General features: G+C 37.1%; 1 protein-coding gene across 1 annotated transcript; it reads left to right on the top strand.

Moving 5' to 3' along the window:
* Nucleotides 1-5152: 5152 nt before the first annotated feature.
* LOC132707679 (uncharacterized) lies at nt 5153-16218 on the top strand. Its single transcript, XM_060679603.1, has 4 exons — nt 5153-5313; nt 5588-5641; nt 9424-9579; nt 12701-16218. Exons 1-4 carry the CDS (start codon nt 5230-5232, stop codon nt 14627-14629), a joined length of 2223 nt encoding a protein of 740 aa, XP_060535586.1. The 5' UTR covers nt 5153-5229; the 3' UTR covers nt 14630-16218.

Below are 16218 nucleotides of genomic sequence, written 5' to 3' on the forward strand. Positions count from 1 at the left end.
AACTGTAACTTATTTAAATCTTCTTTTGTACAAGATATAAGCAATGAACAAATATATGAAAAATGCGGCTATTATACACTAATATCCTAGTCTACTGCGATAAAAACCGCGATACACGGTTAAAAAACCCTATTTTCTTACCGATTTTTTTGCATAGATATTATCTATATAAGATCACCCCTAAATATTTAATTTCGGAAACAAGCTCAATTTTATTACCCTGTATATCCATAGAATACCCCGACTTATAAAATTTTTGACAGTTAACCTTAGAACCGATAACCATGCACTTGGTTTTGGAGCTATTTAATTTCAGTTTATTTTCACACAGCCATTCGTAGAAATACTGCATTTCGGTGTTCAGTTTGGTAGCTATTTCTTTGCAATCGTTTCCAGAGACTGAAATAAGCGTGTCATCAGCAAATAAGTTAACAAAGGAGTTTTTTAAAACCTGATGCATATCATTTATATAAATAATAAATAATAGCGGGTCCAACACGCTTCCCTGCGGTACCCCCCATCTGCTATCCCTATGACTAGAAACATTATTATTAATTTTAGTCTGGTGAGATCTATCAGGTAAAAAGTTCTATATGCACTAATGCACACTGCTTCTGAAACATCATCATCAAAAAACTAATCAACTGAACTAATCAAACTACAACTTTTTACTTATTTAAAAATAGGCATCAAAAAGTCTTCACAGTTTGGACAAAAACTTAATCACTTAATCACTATAGTAACTAAAAGGAAACGATCGTACTTACAAATTTTGAACATTTGCAAAGCATGTTATCGATGTTTATATATATATTTATATTATATTAAGTTTATATTTGGAATTTTATTTACCACACTGGTTGAATAATATATTATTGTCATAGGTTAACCGGACCTAAGCGCCCCTAACGCAGAAATAATCACAGAGTACAGTCGAAATGTAACTAACACTGGTAAATTTAGTTAGGAAGTTTATTAAGACTTTCGGGGGACGCTTGAAAACTTACCGATTTTCTCCCTATGCTGGGGAAAGAAAATCACTTTGTGTAAGTTTTGCTGGCAGATTTTGAGTCCATTGTAGCTAGGGACGTTTGAAACAGACGCCGTGACCCCCGGTATGCTCCAAATCTTTTTCACAACAGGCGTGGGAAGTAGTCCACTTATGTATCGAGACATCAACAAATTTACCTGATAATGTACAATAATTTATTAAATTCTTCGTAACGTTCAGTATTAGTACCAAGAAATTTAAAATTACCAAACAAGTCCGCGAATTGATGGTTTGTTTTTAGATCTAAGTTGGCCATGACTTCCCACTTGACAGATAGAAATTGCCACCTTTTGATATAACAAAAAGTGTATTATTGTTTTTGGCACAACTGATATAGGTCAAAATACCATATCAAAGTCTACCCAAGAGACTCGAAAATATTCCAAGTTCAATAAAAGTAAAGATGAAACCTCGTAGTCATTTTCATAGCCTCTCTATTTCCTCAGCTGCATGGCGATATTGATTTCAGGTACCTATTGTATCTGATTTGTTTTACCTGTTTGACGAATTCTATAGGAACGTTGAATGGAGTGGTCAGAATCTTTAAAAAATATTGATTAGATCGTAACCTCGTAATATTTTTTAAGAAATTTAAAGCCTTCACAACCGCAACCGCAACCGCAAAGGTCCAATACGCTATTTAAAACAATGCTACTTTTATTTGAAGTCAGCGACTTCGTTTCTTATTTCGACAGAATAACACTTCGCATTCCATTCCATTCCAATTCGTTTTTTTGTGTGTAGTAAAAATGATATTAGATTTCCATAGCACACAGTTTTCCCTAAACATTTACGAGATCTGGACATATTTTGAGAACATACTGTCATAAAAATGCTATATGCAAACTGTTAATTTTTTTTTAAATAACGTAATGACGCCATGTTGATGTTTTACATATCATGTTACCTCGAGAATGGTAAGGTAGCGTTCTGTAGGTAGAGTTCAAATTTTATTTTAAAGTTTCTAACATATATAAAAGTATCAGATGCGATTGTGGATTATACCTATTCTTGTTTTGTTCTCAGCATTATTTAATACTTCATCAAGTTTTGAAAAGCTGACAAACCAATATTTTTGACTGATAGTGATTAATGTTTTACATAACCTAAAAACATCTATATAAAAAATGTTAAACAAAGATAAACAAAAATGGCGTCATTTACAAATGGATATAATTCCGGCTTTATATATCTACTAGCAGTAATTATATGGTTTTTAATTATTTGACATGTTTTCAGAGAAAAAAATGCATAAGGGTACTTGAAAATGTAATTTTTGCAAAAGGGTGGAAGCAAGATGGATAAAACGAAAAATAAAACTTTTTGAACTGCAAGATTAGAACACAATGATAAATTTGGTTATATGTCTGACCTTGATGTCGGGGAAACTCCTCATCGATTCCGATTGATCTATCGTTTGTAGCAACGTCTCAGTTAATGAAGTTTTGACTGTGGGCAATTCTAAAGAAATCATGGTGAAGTTGTTGACGAGTGGAGTTGGACCGCTGGCTAACAAATGCCTCAGTGACACTATAAAGGGAACGCCCAGCGTAATATGTTTGGGAATTTCACATCCGTTCTGAAATCAACAATTATTTCGATTGAATTTGTATTTCTATGATAACTACAATGTAGACATCTGGTATGTCCTTCCTTATCGCAAAGTTCTTATAACATCCACACCAGTTCCTTACAGCCTTTAAGTACTTTCAATATAAAATCTTAATCCCAATTTTTTTCTGTTAATATCATTTCCAGTTCCGTAAGTATTGATAAAAACTACCTGATTGGCATTTTCCCTTTTGTTTCGTGATATTCTCCAACAAATCGTCAACGCAAGTCATCCCTCATAAACCACGCACTGCTTACCACACAGAAATTCTTACCATGCAAAGTATTCACACTATGTGACAAAGAATGTTGTGGCAAACACACAAAGTTTTCAAAAAGAAAAAAAAAGAGACACCTTTTAAAATTACTTTGATATAAAATTTTCTAAAATCTTAACCCTGCATCTTTTAACAATTGACCCATTGTAAGCCAAATTTACAGCAAATTAAAACACTAAATAATATTTTATATCCAAACTACATTAAAACTTCAAACTTAAGAATTTAATATTATTTAAGTAATAAAAGGTAGAGAGAAAATTCCTGCAACAAAGAGTTCAAGAATTGTTCAAAAGATAAGAAGATGAGACCATGTGATGTTTTGCTACCTACCATGGCAAAAGAATGGTACGATCGATATAAACATAGAGAGTTTAGACGAACATAACTTCAAAAAAATCATTATTCTCATTAAAATAAAAATCTCATTTTTATTTTAATAATAATAACGGCGAATAACGCTCACCCTTTTATAGTAATCCGTGAAACTTGCCGACAGAGCAGCGTACAATACATCTGAAAATTTTCCTTTTGGCAGTCTGTTCCGGATCCTCTTGATAATGTTCAGGGATTCCGGCGTTTCCTCTGCGGTCCAAGCAGTTACTTTATCACCGATTAACGTACTTCCGTGCAAAGCGTGCCTGTCTGGATCCCTGATATAATGCCAGAACAAGCTGATCCCAATTGATACAGCCAGTACGTGTATGAGGTCAGTTATATTTTGTATTGCATTCTTCTAGAAGAAGAAATCTAACGGTTAGGGAATTAGGAAACAATCTACCTACCAATAAGGCGGACCATACTCCACTGCTTGCTTGGGATTTATCGTATTGCTTCGCCAGAATATCTGTAAGGTATGAGGTTCCAGCACCATCGCCCAGCGTTTTGATCGTTAAGGATATATAGGTTGCTCCATCACCCACTGCGTGACTGTATCTTAGTATTAGTGGATATATATAACGGTCCTGTTATTATAAAAAAATATTTATTAAAAAAACACTATTATACAGGATGTTACAGGGCGTCCAACCGGAAGCATCGATTAGTTATGGGAAAACGGCATGTAGCAAAAACTTGAGGTTTTGGAGTTGAACTAATGCGGGTGGAAGCCAATCCGGCTTAAATATTTTCAAGATGGCGGCATCAGAATATACAGAAAGTAGGTGTCAACTTTCCTATTTTAAATCGAGTTTTATATGACAAAACCCAGTCTAACTTGTGAAAAACTGCTACGGAAACTCTGTAATAGTCGATCGTTAACTAGATCAATTGATGTAAGAAAATAAGTTAATTCATGATGAAACTCTACGACAGTGGAGAGTTTCCCCAAATTGAAACCATTTATCGTAAAATATAGAACAACATCCATATAGTACGTTTTAGGAACCTCCAGGTAGATTTTCAGGTTTTAAAGGGTCTGAGAAATTTTAATAGAGGGATATTCAATATATATATATATATATATATATATATATATATATATATATATATATATATATATATATATATATATATATATATATATATATATATATATATATATATATATATATATATATATATATATATATATATATATATATATATATATATATATATATATATATCCTCACGTATTGATTCACGGATGGAAAAATGTGATGACACTATATTCCGGGATATCATCCGTTCGCTCGTTGAACTCCGACTGGAATCCTGCATCCGACTGGAATCCTGCAAATCCTGCATCCGACTGGAATCCTGCAGACGTTTCGCCAAAATCTCACTTGGCATCTTCAATGCTCGCTCTCCGAAAACACTTCGAATACAGTATTCGAAGTGTTTTCGGAGCGCGAGCATTGAAGATGCCAAGTGAGATTTTGGCGAAACGTCTGCAGGATTCCAGTCGGATGCAGGATTTGCAGGATTCCAGTCGGAGTTCAACGAGCGAACGGATGATATCCCGGAGTATAGTGTCATCACATTTTTCCATCCGTGAATCAATACGTGAGAATATATATATATATATATATATATATATATATATATATATATATATATATATATATATATATATATATATATATATATATATATATATATAAAAATTATTCACTCTTATTTTTGTGGATTTTCTTAGATTTCCTGGACACCAGTGACGTTTTTAAATCTCGCACTCCTTAAAAAATGTTTTCTACATTTACATCAACAGTAATTCACTCAGTTACCTGTCTTTTTTCCGATAGAGGTATCGGAGAGACTTTGGCTTCCCACATAGCAGTACCATTCTTCGGAAGTGGTTCGTTGCAGATGCCGCTGACGACACTTTTCAAAACGTTTTCGTCGAACGGCTTGTCCTCGGGTATGTCTAGCAGACTCGAGCAATCGTCCACGGTATAAGTGTCCCTTAACATGCACATGTAGCCCAGATGTTGGTGAAGAGTGCTTTTCAATTTCGGATAATCATTGGTGTCGAATATCTTGAACATATTTTTGTCCATGACCAGATTTTTTTTTCATTTCTCAAAAAAAAATCAGGTTTTATTATGCAGTTTAGGTTTGGAAGGTAGGTCTACGAAAGACTGGAATATCCTGCCGGAAGACTGTAACGATGATGTGCAGAGTGGTTATTCGAGCATTGGTAGTGCACTTAGCTTATGGTCTACAGCCGAGGTACATTTTTGCTTCCGGAGTCCCGGCGGTCGTAGAAGAGTCTGCCCAAGTAAAGGCATCGACTTCAATTTTGAATAGAACGTGCAACTATAGTTAGTGTAGTTTTGGATGCCACACCAGTTTTTATTTTAAGTCAACAGACTAATCCTGTTCTCGATGTCTTCAAATCAACGGAAGACGATGCAAAGTAAACTAAACTTGAAACTGTCCAATAGAGAACGTCAAGGGCGGTGACGTATGGAGTGCTATAAGAATATGATTTAAACACAAATGATAAAATAAAAAGTTTTGCTGACGACACTGTGATTTTTTATGAGGAAAAAACTGGCAGCAGTTAAACATAGATGTAGAAAAAAATTTTAAATATAACAAAATAAAATATATGCTTTACTTCATATACGAGCTCCCTCCCTAATCAAGGCCCCTTACAGGTAGAAAAGACAGACGAAATTCTAGAGACTGACTCGATAAAGTGTTTGGGAAGGACATACGAAATATGTCTGCAACAAAATTAGAGGCTTTTTATCTAAATTTAAATATCTTAGAGATTTTCTAGATATGACGCTGTTAAAAATAGTTTATCCGCCATTGGTTCGGTCGCAGTTATGTAATGACATCTGAGGTTGGGAAATTGTTGCACTATCACATCTCAAAAAATTGGTCAGCTCAGTTTATAAAAGTTACGTATAACTAAATACTTATCCAATCGAACGACTTTGTAAGGAAAATAAGTAGTTGGATATACAAAAACTATTTATCTCCAATAATATTCACAAAGGCGAATCGAAATGGAACCTGTAAGATATGAATGCAATACAAAAAACAATCAGTTTATCCCCCGCTTTGTGCGAGAACAAAAGTACTCTTTTATAAGTACTTTCTATCCCAACTTTGCAATCAATTACCAGAACAAAGTTTCATATATACAAGTCCCTTGTGAAGAAGTAGATTTTTGAAAATGGCAGGGCTATGAACTTCATATGATTTGAAATATGCCAGAAAACGGAATTGTGTTAAGAAATTGTAATAACTGACATGGCGTGGATTCTCTACGAATGATTTTTATGCATTAATGGTAAAAAAAATCTATTGCTTATATTGTAATATGTAAATCAAGTAAACCAACTCCAAATTTTATCACTAATGAGCATTGAATTGGTTAGCATTATAAGCAGTTATTTAAATATATTTGTAATTTGTTATTTGGAATAAACTTATATTTGTTTATTTAGTAAGTAACACATAAAAAAAGGATAAACCCATTGAATTATCAAAGGAATATGATCGTAAAAGACGACTTCTCAAAAAGTCCGGAAAAGTTGTTGCTGGTTTTGGCAAGTTTCTAACTACTGCTTTTTACAAAACTTCTAGATTCCTCCTGCGTTTCGAACTACTGTTAATACAAAAATTAATTTCCAGGAAAAGGAAAACTTAATATTTATGAATATGTATGACCAAAGTAATTAATCTAAATTAATACTTTGAAATGATCTTTTGTGTTCCTTATAATTTGATGGATTTAAGCGCAGTGCTCCGTTGCTCTGTTTAGAAGCGTTATCTTTTACTTTTTTAAGAAATTTTTAATTTGATTAATTAATTTCGTACTACTAAAGCGAACTAAATTAATCAATTACTCACGTGTTTCTTTACGTTAGCTTTGAGCTTACTCATCAAGTCGATTTTGGTATCGGCCTCTACTAGAGTGACAAGGCACAAGATGCTCCGCCAGTTTTTCTCCTGGACTGTCCAGATCATGTCCATACCTTCCAACAAACCGCCAAACTTTTTGCCGTACCTCCGAATCAACAGCAGCCGCACAAACTGTTTGTATAACGCGAGAAGAATAAGAACAGGTACTAGAATTATGTGTAGAGGAAATGTCATCAAATACAAGATGGGGCTCGGGCGTTGATTGCGTGCCGTACCGTGACGTACATTTCGAGTGAGAACCGTCTGAAACAACCAAAACAGGAAATCATTCATTTCATTTTTCTTGAACGAAATTGGGATAGTTTCTTTTCTACCATTCTAAAATGAATGCAGGATATGCAAAATCATATTTTTTAAAAAGCCTGTATTTTCTAAAACTGGCATGCCAGGGGAAAAAAACCCTAAAGTCTTCCAGGACCTATCTGAAAAAAGTAGGATTTCATCACAGTACGGAACAATTAAGATTTCTTCCATTTAATCATTTTTTATTTCGAAAACATAAGACAGGGGTATGGGGATTCTACCAAGTTTATATAGATGCGGCAACAGTGCATAATTGAATATATTTTAGAGCAATGACCTCTTGTTACATCGCAAGGAAATTAAAAATAAATGTTTTTGACCCGCCCTGTATAATTGAAAATATTTGTAACTTGTTGAACTCGGATAAGATTAGCACTTTACTTCTACAGCCATTGGTATTGGTATTGGTATTAAAGGGGGGCGCCCGCGCGGGCGTCCAAGCACTTAGGCCACCAGATGGGCCCGTTGTGCCCCCAGGCCGCTCTAAAGGGCGTCCAGAATCCCGCCCCTCCTATAGAAGGTCAGCAACTCCTTTAGCCCAATACCGTGCACTGAGTCCGGATCGATCAGGGCCGTTCCGAAGACTCATAATCTTGCCCATGTCAAGGCAGGGCACTCGGTGAGCAGATGATACGGGGTCTCCTCCCCTTCCATGCACCACCTACACTCCGGGTCGTCTCCAACGCCTAGCAAGCAAAGATGCCTCCTAAGCCTGCAATGTCCTGTGTAGGCCCTTGTTAGTGCTCTACACTCCCTTCTGGTCAGTCTAAGCAGCTCCCTGGTCCGAGGAAGGGCGGGCCCATCCATCATAAGCCTCGCCTGCCTCATTCCCGGAGCAACTCTCCAGCCCCCCGCGGCCCGGTCTCTCGCCCAGGCTTCGAGAGCTCCCCGCCTCACACACGGGGTGATACCCAAGCAGGGCTCTGGCCCTATATGCCTATGCGAGGAGCCCTCCCTGGCTAAGGCGTCCGCTGCCTCATTGCCCCGGATACCGGTGTGACCCGGGACCCAGACCAACGTGACCTTTCTCTCCTCAGCCACCCTCCTCAGTACCCCTTTGCACTCCTTTATCAACAAGGAGGGCGTACAGCTTCTACAGCCATATGGAACATGCAAATTTTTAGGTGATTTTGGCTCCCCTGTACATTTTATAGCAAAGTTGCGATGTGATTAACTCATGTGCCGAGTTATTACATTTTAATAAGCCAATCTTGAATTAAACATAATGGCAAAATTAGCAAATTGTTATACACTTACGTGCGTAGAAAACTATTCATTTGATCCATAAAATAAACATGCTATTTGGAATACAATTTAATATGCTTTAGTAAGAGTTTAAATTTATCAAAAGTGCTGATCTTTTATATGCGTAGCAAACGGTTAGAGCAATGAAACGTGTTCATGCTTGTTTAGTGATAGTAACAAACTTGTTATAGACTTAAATGAATCGCTTTTGCAACTGGAATTTTCACATTTCGATAACGTTTATCGCTTTAATTGAAAATGGACTTCGCCAGCGTGCTGTTGCTCGACAACTGGATGTGACACGCGCAGCACTTCGGAGAGTATGCCTGTATGAGGAGACTGGTTCCTTTGCTAGACGCTCAGAAACTGGCAGAAAGCGAATTACAATGGCTCGTGTTGACGGCTTTATTGTGCCAACAATAATAAGAAATCGTCACCTTAATGCGGTTTAAGTGCAACAACAGCTTCATGAAGTTCAAAGAGTGACCATTAGTCAGTGGACAGTGACAAGAAGGCTGAAGGAATATGGCCTGGCCCGAAAAACAACGGCAATTGGTCCAAAACTTACTCCAGGTTATCGACGCTTTGCACGGGATCAATGGGGGCCGGTTCTGTTCTCAAATGAGACCAGAATATGTCTTTTTGGTAGTGACCGACGAAAAAAAGTATACCAAGGACCAGGAAAGCGATTTGCAGAATGCTGCAATGGAGAGCGGAGCCCTTATGGAGGTTTTTCCTGCATGATATGGGGTGCAATTTCTATGAACGCACGAGCCGACCCTGTTTTCATCCGTAGGAGCAGCCGTGGTCAAGAAGCAAGAGGTGTAACAGGTGCTAAGATATATCGATACATCAGATCACGTAATATCATGACAATGCTAGGCCGCACACCGCAAGGATCGTGCAAGATTACATTACAGAAGTCGATTTTCCAGTTATGGAGTGGCCAGCATACAGTCCCGACCTCATTATCTCTCGAACAGCATTTTTGTTATCCGATCAGTAGTTTCTAAAAAAATTGAAATTAAAATCAAAAGTTTACAACGGGCCGATTTCTATGCACGCAAGTAGAGTTTATGTAATACATCAAATCCAAAAAAATACATTCTGATAATGACGAAAGTCCGTAACAGTAACAATATTTCTATTTGCGAATGTTATAAGTTATTAATCACGCTTTAATTAAAGCTAAATATGCCGTTGTTCAATTGAAGAAAAAGAAGACATAATTTAATGTTTTCAGTTAAAACTGTACGCTCGGTTAAACCCGGTTCGAGTCCAAGGCCACGTTAATGAATAACCGCAAGTATTGAGCAGAATATGTCGATAAAATAGCAGAAGAGAGCGTGGAGAAAACCAGACGTGGATTGTTCGACAACCTGTCAGGAACACAGCGTTAAGTACATTAAAAAACACAAATATTTCGGCAATGCATCACCCGGACTAGTAATAACAATTAAAAAAAAACCTGCTGACGTTCCGTCAATCGTTCTGTTAGCTTCTTCAAAGCTTAACTGAAACTGAAGATTGATGAAGAAGAAAGGAAAATTTTATTGTCGTTCAGAAAATAATTTCCCCACAATTTTTTTTTTATTATTGAAAATCTTGAATCTTCAATTCCGGGCCTACGCTTTTTAGGTTCACTTTTTTGAGAATTGACGTATGTTCTTTTTTTAAATATCCTGTATACGAAAAACTTTCCTAAAATAAACCTAATTTATTTGATGCCTGAGGTAAGAGACGCAAAAACAAATTATACGGAATATCCAATGACATCGACAGGATCAAATGTAACAAAAAAAGTAACCTTCAGCGATGTTTACAAGGATTGATATTAATTTTTTTGTTGTTTGCTAAAGTCTAATGTTTTAACCGAGGTTCAATTTTTTTCAATCGTTATTAAAATTACCAATGCGCGACATCAGTTTTTAACAATTTTTAATTATCATTAATAATCAATAATATCTAATTTGTTGGTCCAAATCAGTGTCATCGGAAATGTAATGTATGAAATGTAAAACATAATAAAAAAAGTTAAACAAAACTGTTTCCCTAAGATGTGGAAAAAGATTATAAAAACAAATTCTCGACCACAAATTTTATCCACGAAAAAGGAAACAAAGTCGAATTCCTTTAATTTATCAAGACATCGTCCGGTTCATTTCATTGCCATCACAAATTTTACAGCCTTTTTTACTTCCCAGCAGGCTCAAGTAAATATCGTTTTCACAATGAAATCAGATCAAAACTAGAGCTAAGAATTCACAAATTCGCAATTAAATTTATAATTATTTCTTACGATTTTGTGGAAAAAAATAATAAACAAAACCCATTATAAAATCCCCAAAATCAAACTGACTTATTGGAAAGAAATGAGATGAATAAAATTAATTTTTCAAAGAAACTTCCACAGCCTACTGTAACACTATTTGCAACTTGGTTAGAGGAAGAATCGTTGAGAGCGTAGCACCAAGTGTAGTACAGAGTAGTGTAGTGTTTCAAATAGATATTCTATTCACCAAGAGCCACAAAAGAAACAGATTTCTGCTACCCCAAGGGTACAAACAATAAAATGTCAATTACAATGCAAAATTAAAACAAACGAAATGCTATAGAACAGGAGAAAGACAGTTTTGACCAACCTTCAATATAGACCACATTTTAACCCGACGAACCTACTAACCGATCATGTACAATCAGCGAAGCGATCACTATCATTGCCCGAAAGCAATTGAAAATCATAAAACGTTCATTTAATAACTCTACATCAATTTTAGTATTAATGACCCAAATTATGTAGTTTTTGCTTGAATAGTAATAATTGGTCATCGAATAAACCTTTTTCACACTTCAGAAGAATGTATCAATTCTCATATCATTAAATATAGCCTTTGATCACTTTAATAAACACAGTCGACTTGCTCTTGAAAAAAGAAGTTTTTGATAAAGAAATATCTACCCATAGGAAGAAGATTTTTGGTTATGTTTTGCTTGTGATCACATAACACTGTTGATTTGTTTATTTGTTACTTAGTCGGTTAAATTAAAGTACACATTTTTGTAATTTTGAAAATTAGAATTTATAAAGGTTATGAATGAAATTTAATTTGGGTTTTAAAAAAGGGTTAGGGGGTGACACTTGGTTTAGAACAAAAGATAGTTTGTTATGTAAACGCCATCAGGGAGATACAACGAATATGGCGGATTGGCCAACGACAAATTTAATTAAAAATCATGGTTCACTTTTTGTATATCTACAAAACAAATGAAAATTCATATCATAAATTTACCCTGCCGTATATTGCACAAAGTGACTTTGATAAATGTTTAATATAAAATACAAAGTCTAATACAATATACAAAATTACACATAATACAAACATTTTAAACACAAATTTTACTTTAAACTTGATACTGAAAACAAGCAACAAGTAATTCTTAGTCTTTTTATTTTGGACATTTTCCCCTTTTTTGTTATTTATTTTTGTATATTTTTCTCATATTTCGTTTACTTTTTGATCGTTATGCGTTTATATTTATTAAGTTGTTTATTGTTGCGAGGTATACAGACAGAATAAAATTTTTGAGATGTGTTTTAAAAGCACTTAAGCACTTAATTGGCATTTTTCAAACCTCCCAGGTGTTGATTTTTATCGTTCCAGATTCGGCAGTTTTGGTACTTTTTGCTAACCCGACCAATCAGCCAAACAGTTTAATGGTGGTCCCAACAAAGTCGCAACTATTAAACAACAAAAACTAAAATTAATTATTGTCGCCAAAGTACGCACCGATACAATTTGATTTGATAAAAACGGGTCCGTCATGATGGGCCGCGTACGGCCGCCTTTAGATAGAGCGTACGAGGCCAGTGATATCTATTTCGCGTTTTTGCAGTATCATCCGGCAATTGAAATTTATTACGCGCGAGACGGGAGATTTCATTCCCACAATGTCGGCGACAGAAGCGGCGTGTACGAACGAACAAGTCGCGCGTGACGCTACCCGGTTCGAAAAGGCGTACCTCCAGTCGCCTGCGCAGTGCGACCTTCAGAAAATCAAAGCGGCCTTGAAAGACTTGGCCGCGCAGCATTCCAGAACCGCGGAATCCGAGCCCGAGAACTGCGACAAGCATCAACTGTCTGCCCAAAAATGGAGGCACCAACTGCAATTGCAAAGCGAGGACGAACAAAAGCTGCAACTAGAAGTTGCCAGGTTCGCGGAGTTGCAAACGCTGGGACCCGCTGTGCGACGGGTGGTGAGTTTAGGAAACAAAAATGGAGTCGTGCCGCTGGCTTTCGACCTCTTGGTCTTCGTGTTCTGGGTCACCGACGAAAAATTCAGACAGCATCACTACCAAAGCCTTCTAGAGTACTATTTCGAGAACCTCGGTTGTGGGCAACCATTCACCAAAGACGACTTCAAGGCGCAAGTCCACGCCGCGCTGCTAGCTGCAAAGCTGGAAGTCGCTGGTCACTTGGAATGTAACTCCGACAAACGAAAGGAACTGCTGGATAACATCTCATCCGATTTGAAATTTAGGCGTCTAAGCAGGGAGGATGTATACGAAATCGTCAGAAATAAGTTCGGAACTACGGACTACGAGCTGGTGTTCTACGAAGTGGTGAGGCTAGGCGAGCAAAACGGCCACTTGGGTCAATATTATAGACTGAACTTGGACGTGGAAGTCGAGGGACAACTTCAGCGGGTCGAGCTGTTTGTTAAATTGTTGATACAAGATAACGCCACGTTGAAAGTTCTACTGGAGTCGGCTTCTAGGAAGGAAGAGTTCTTCTACCAAACGCTCATGGCAGACTTCGAACGTCACGGCTTGCAGTCCATACTGACGTTCGCTCCGAGATGTTACTTCAGTCGGGTGAACGATATCTTGGTGCTGGACGACATGACCGTGAGAGGATTCTCCGACTTCAAGCCCAACGCGACGCTAGCCTACGAAGAGCTAAGCTTGTTGGTGCAACAGCTAGCAAGGCTCCACGCGTGCACGTTGATACTAGAGGAGAAGCTCAGCAAAACAGAAGGAAAAGAAGTACGCTTGAACGACTTGTACGGCAAGTACGTAGATCCCATCGAAATGACTCACGAGTTGGAAATGTACAGAGCTAGTACCGACGGGATCACCCATTGCATAGAAAAATTTCCGCACGTCGCTCGGGATATACCCGTCGACGAATTCAAAGCGAGAGCTGAGAAAATATACGACCTGAACTTGAAAAAGTACCAAGATCCGAGAGGTTTCCGCAGAACGATCGGACACGGCGACATGTATGTGGCAAACACTTTGGTTAGATTTGACGAATTCGGAAAACCGGTGGAAGCGAGCCTCATCGACTTCCAGCTCGTCAAATATAGCCTGCCCACCGAGGATTTGTTGATCCTCATTTACATAAACAGCAGCAAGGCAACGAGAGACAGATACATGGAAAAACTGTTGCAGGAATATTACCGGGAATTAGCTAGGTGCTTGGAAACTTTCGGAATTGATATCGGCAGCGTGTTTAGTTTGAAAGATTTCAACGCGGCCGTGAAATACCTGAAGTCGCTAGCAATCTGTCACGCGATGTCGTACAACCAGTTCATCAAGAGTCCGGACCACGTAAAGCAAAACGTCTTCACGAACGAAGAGATGCACAAGCATTACCTGATCGACAACAAGAGGGAGTTCATTGACATGGGTATGGCTTCGGAGGATTTTAGGAAGTTGCACGAGGATATGATTACGGATTTCTATGAAATTTGTTTAAGCGAGGATATTTCAGATTAGGCTAAGGTGTAGAAATAGCAGCTGTGTAATTTTTAAGCTCATTAAAGTTTTTCGAGTATCCATAGTACAAACATCAACTAGAAGAAAAAGGTAACTCTACCTCTCCAGTAATTGAAACAAATCTCGATAAAGTTCCGTATGTCCCAGCATGGGCTATTAACGGAAATTATTGGAATATAACTCAAATTATTGTTTTTCACCTTAAGCGTACGGAATGCTGTAAAAACTTGTTGATAGACAGACGATTCAGTTCCGATGTTTCCTCCCTAACTCAAAAGTCTTTGGTAATAGTATATTTTCTACTCCCGCCTGCAAAATACCTAATTACACACCGATCAAGCGTGCGAGAACGGCCACTTTACCACGTCAGGTTCGTTTCCCACGGATCCGAGCCACTTCGGACATTTCCGGAATTTTACCGCACGGGTTTGGGAGCAATCGGATGTTTCCGGTGATATTTCCCGAGCTTTGAATTTTGACGTTTGTTTATTCTGACGGTTATGTCAGTGAATGTACTTGTGCGGTTTTGCGAAAACTAACGGTCATAGAAACTGTATAATATGCAACACATTCGGAATTTGATTTATTAGATTTTGCAATCCGAATTGACATATAAAACATTATTTCAAACTTTTCTAACCAAAGATTCGGCAATAGATTTATCACTACTACATTTTCTGAGAAAGGTTCCGAATTACTGGAAAATGGGTTCAACTTTAACATAAATTACTCAAACAGCAATAAGGAGTTAAATTGTTTAGGGGTTGATTCCGAACCTGTTCTTGACGGTAATAATAACGATATCGTAAATAAACGCGGCAACAATACCAACTAATATTTATGAATCTTCAACCTCCAAAATTATATTATTCAAATAAATTATACAAACAGGATATGCCCAGTAGTTACGTAGTTTCTTTTGTAACAGTCAACTCTCAACTCTACTAATAAAAATTTTAGATTATGTCGCCTTTAAACCTAAATACGTTATCAAAAATTCGTTCGAACTAAACAACAAGGTTAAAATTCCTCTTAAGGCAATTCTAGTTTCCTTTGACGTCCAAAATGTATTTCCTAGCATTCTACCAATTGATGCAATAACGATAATAGACAATATTCTCACTCAGAGAGTAGTTAACACTATCATAAAACAACAACTAAATAGTCTAATAGTTTGTTTGGACTAAAATTATTTTGAATTTACTGATCAAGCGGAGCGAAGTTTTTAATAAACAAGTGAGTTAAAAAGTTTACCGAACTTGTTGAGTACTATACTTTTTCTACGACCGTCAGTTTCTGGGTACATTTTCGCACTGACATGAGCGTCAGAACTGACAAACGTCAAAATTCAAAGCGTGGGAAATATCTCCGAAAACATTGCTTCCAAACCCGTGCGGTAACATCCCGGAAATGTCTGAAGTGGCTCGAAACTGACGTGGTAAAGTGACGCTTCCTGCACGCTAGATCGGTAATTAGGCATTTTACAGACGGGAGTAGAAAAACTTTTTAACTCGCTCGTTTATTAAAAACTCGCTCCGCTCGTGTCAAATAAACTCATAAGTCAGATGCCGTTTATCGCACTTATTGCA

The sequence above is a fragment of the Cylas formicarius genome, unplaced genomic scaffold (genome assembly GCF_029955315.1).
Source record: "Cylas formicarius isolate icCylForm1 unplaced genomic scaffold, icCylForm1.1 PGA_scaffold_9__14_contigs__length_23061073, whole genome shotgun sequence".
Taxonomy (NCBI): Eukaryota; Metazoa; Arthropoda; class Insecta; order Coleoptera; family Brentidae; genus Cylas; species Cylas formicarius.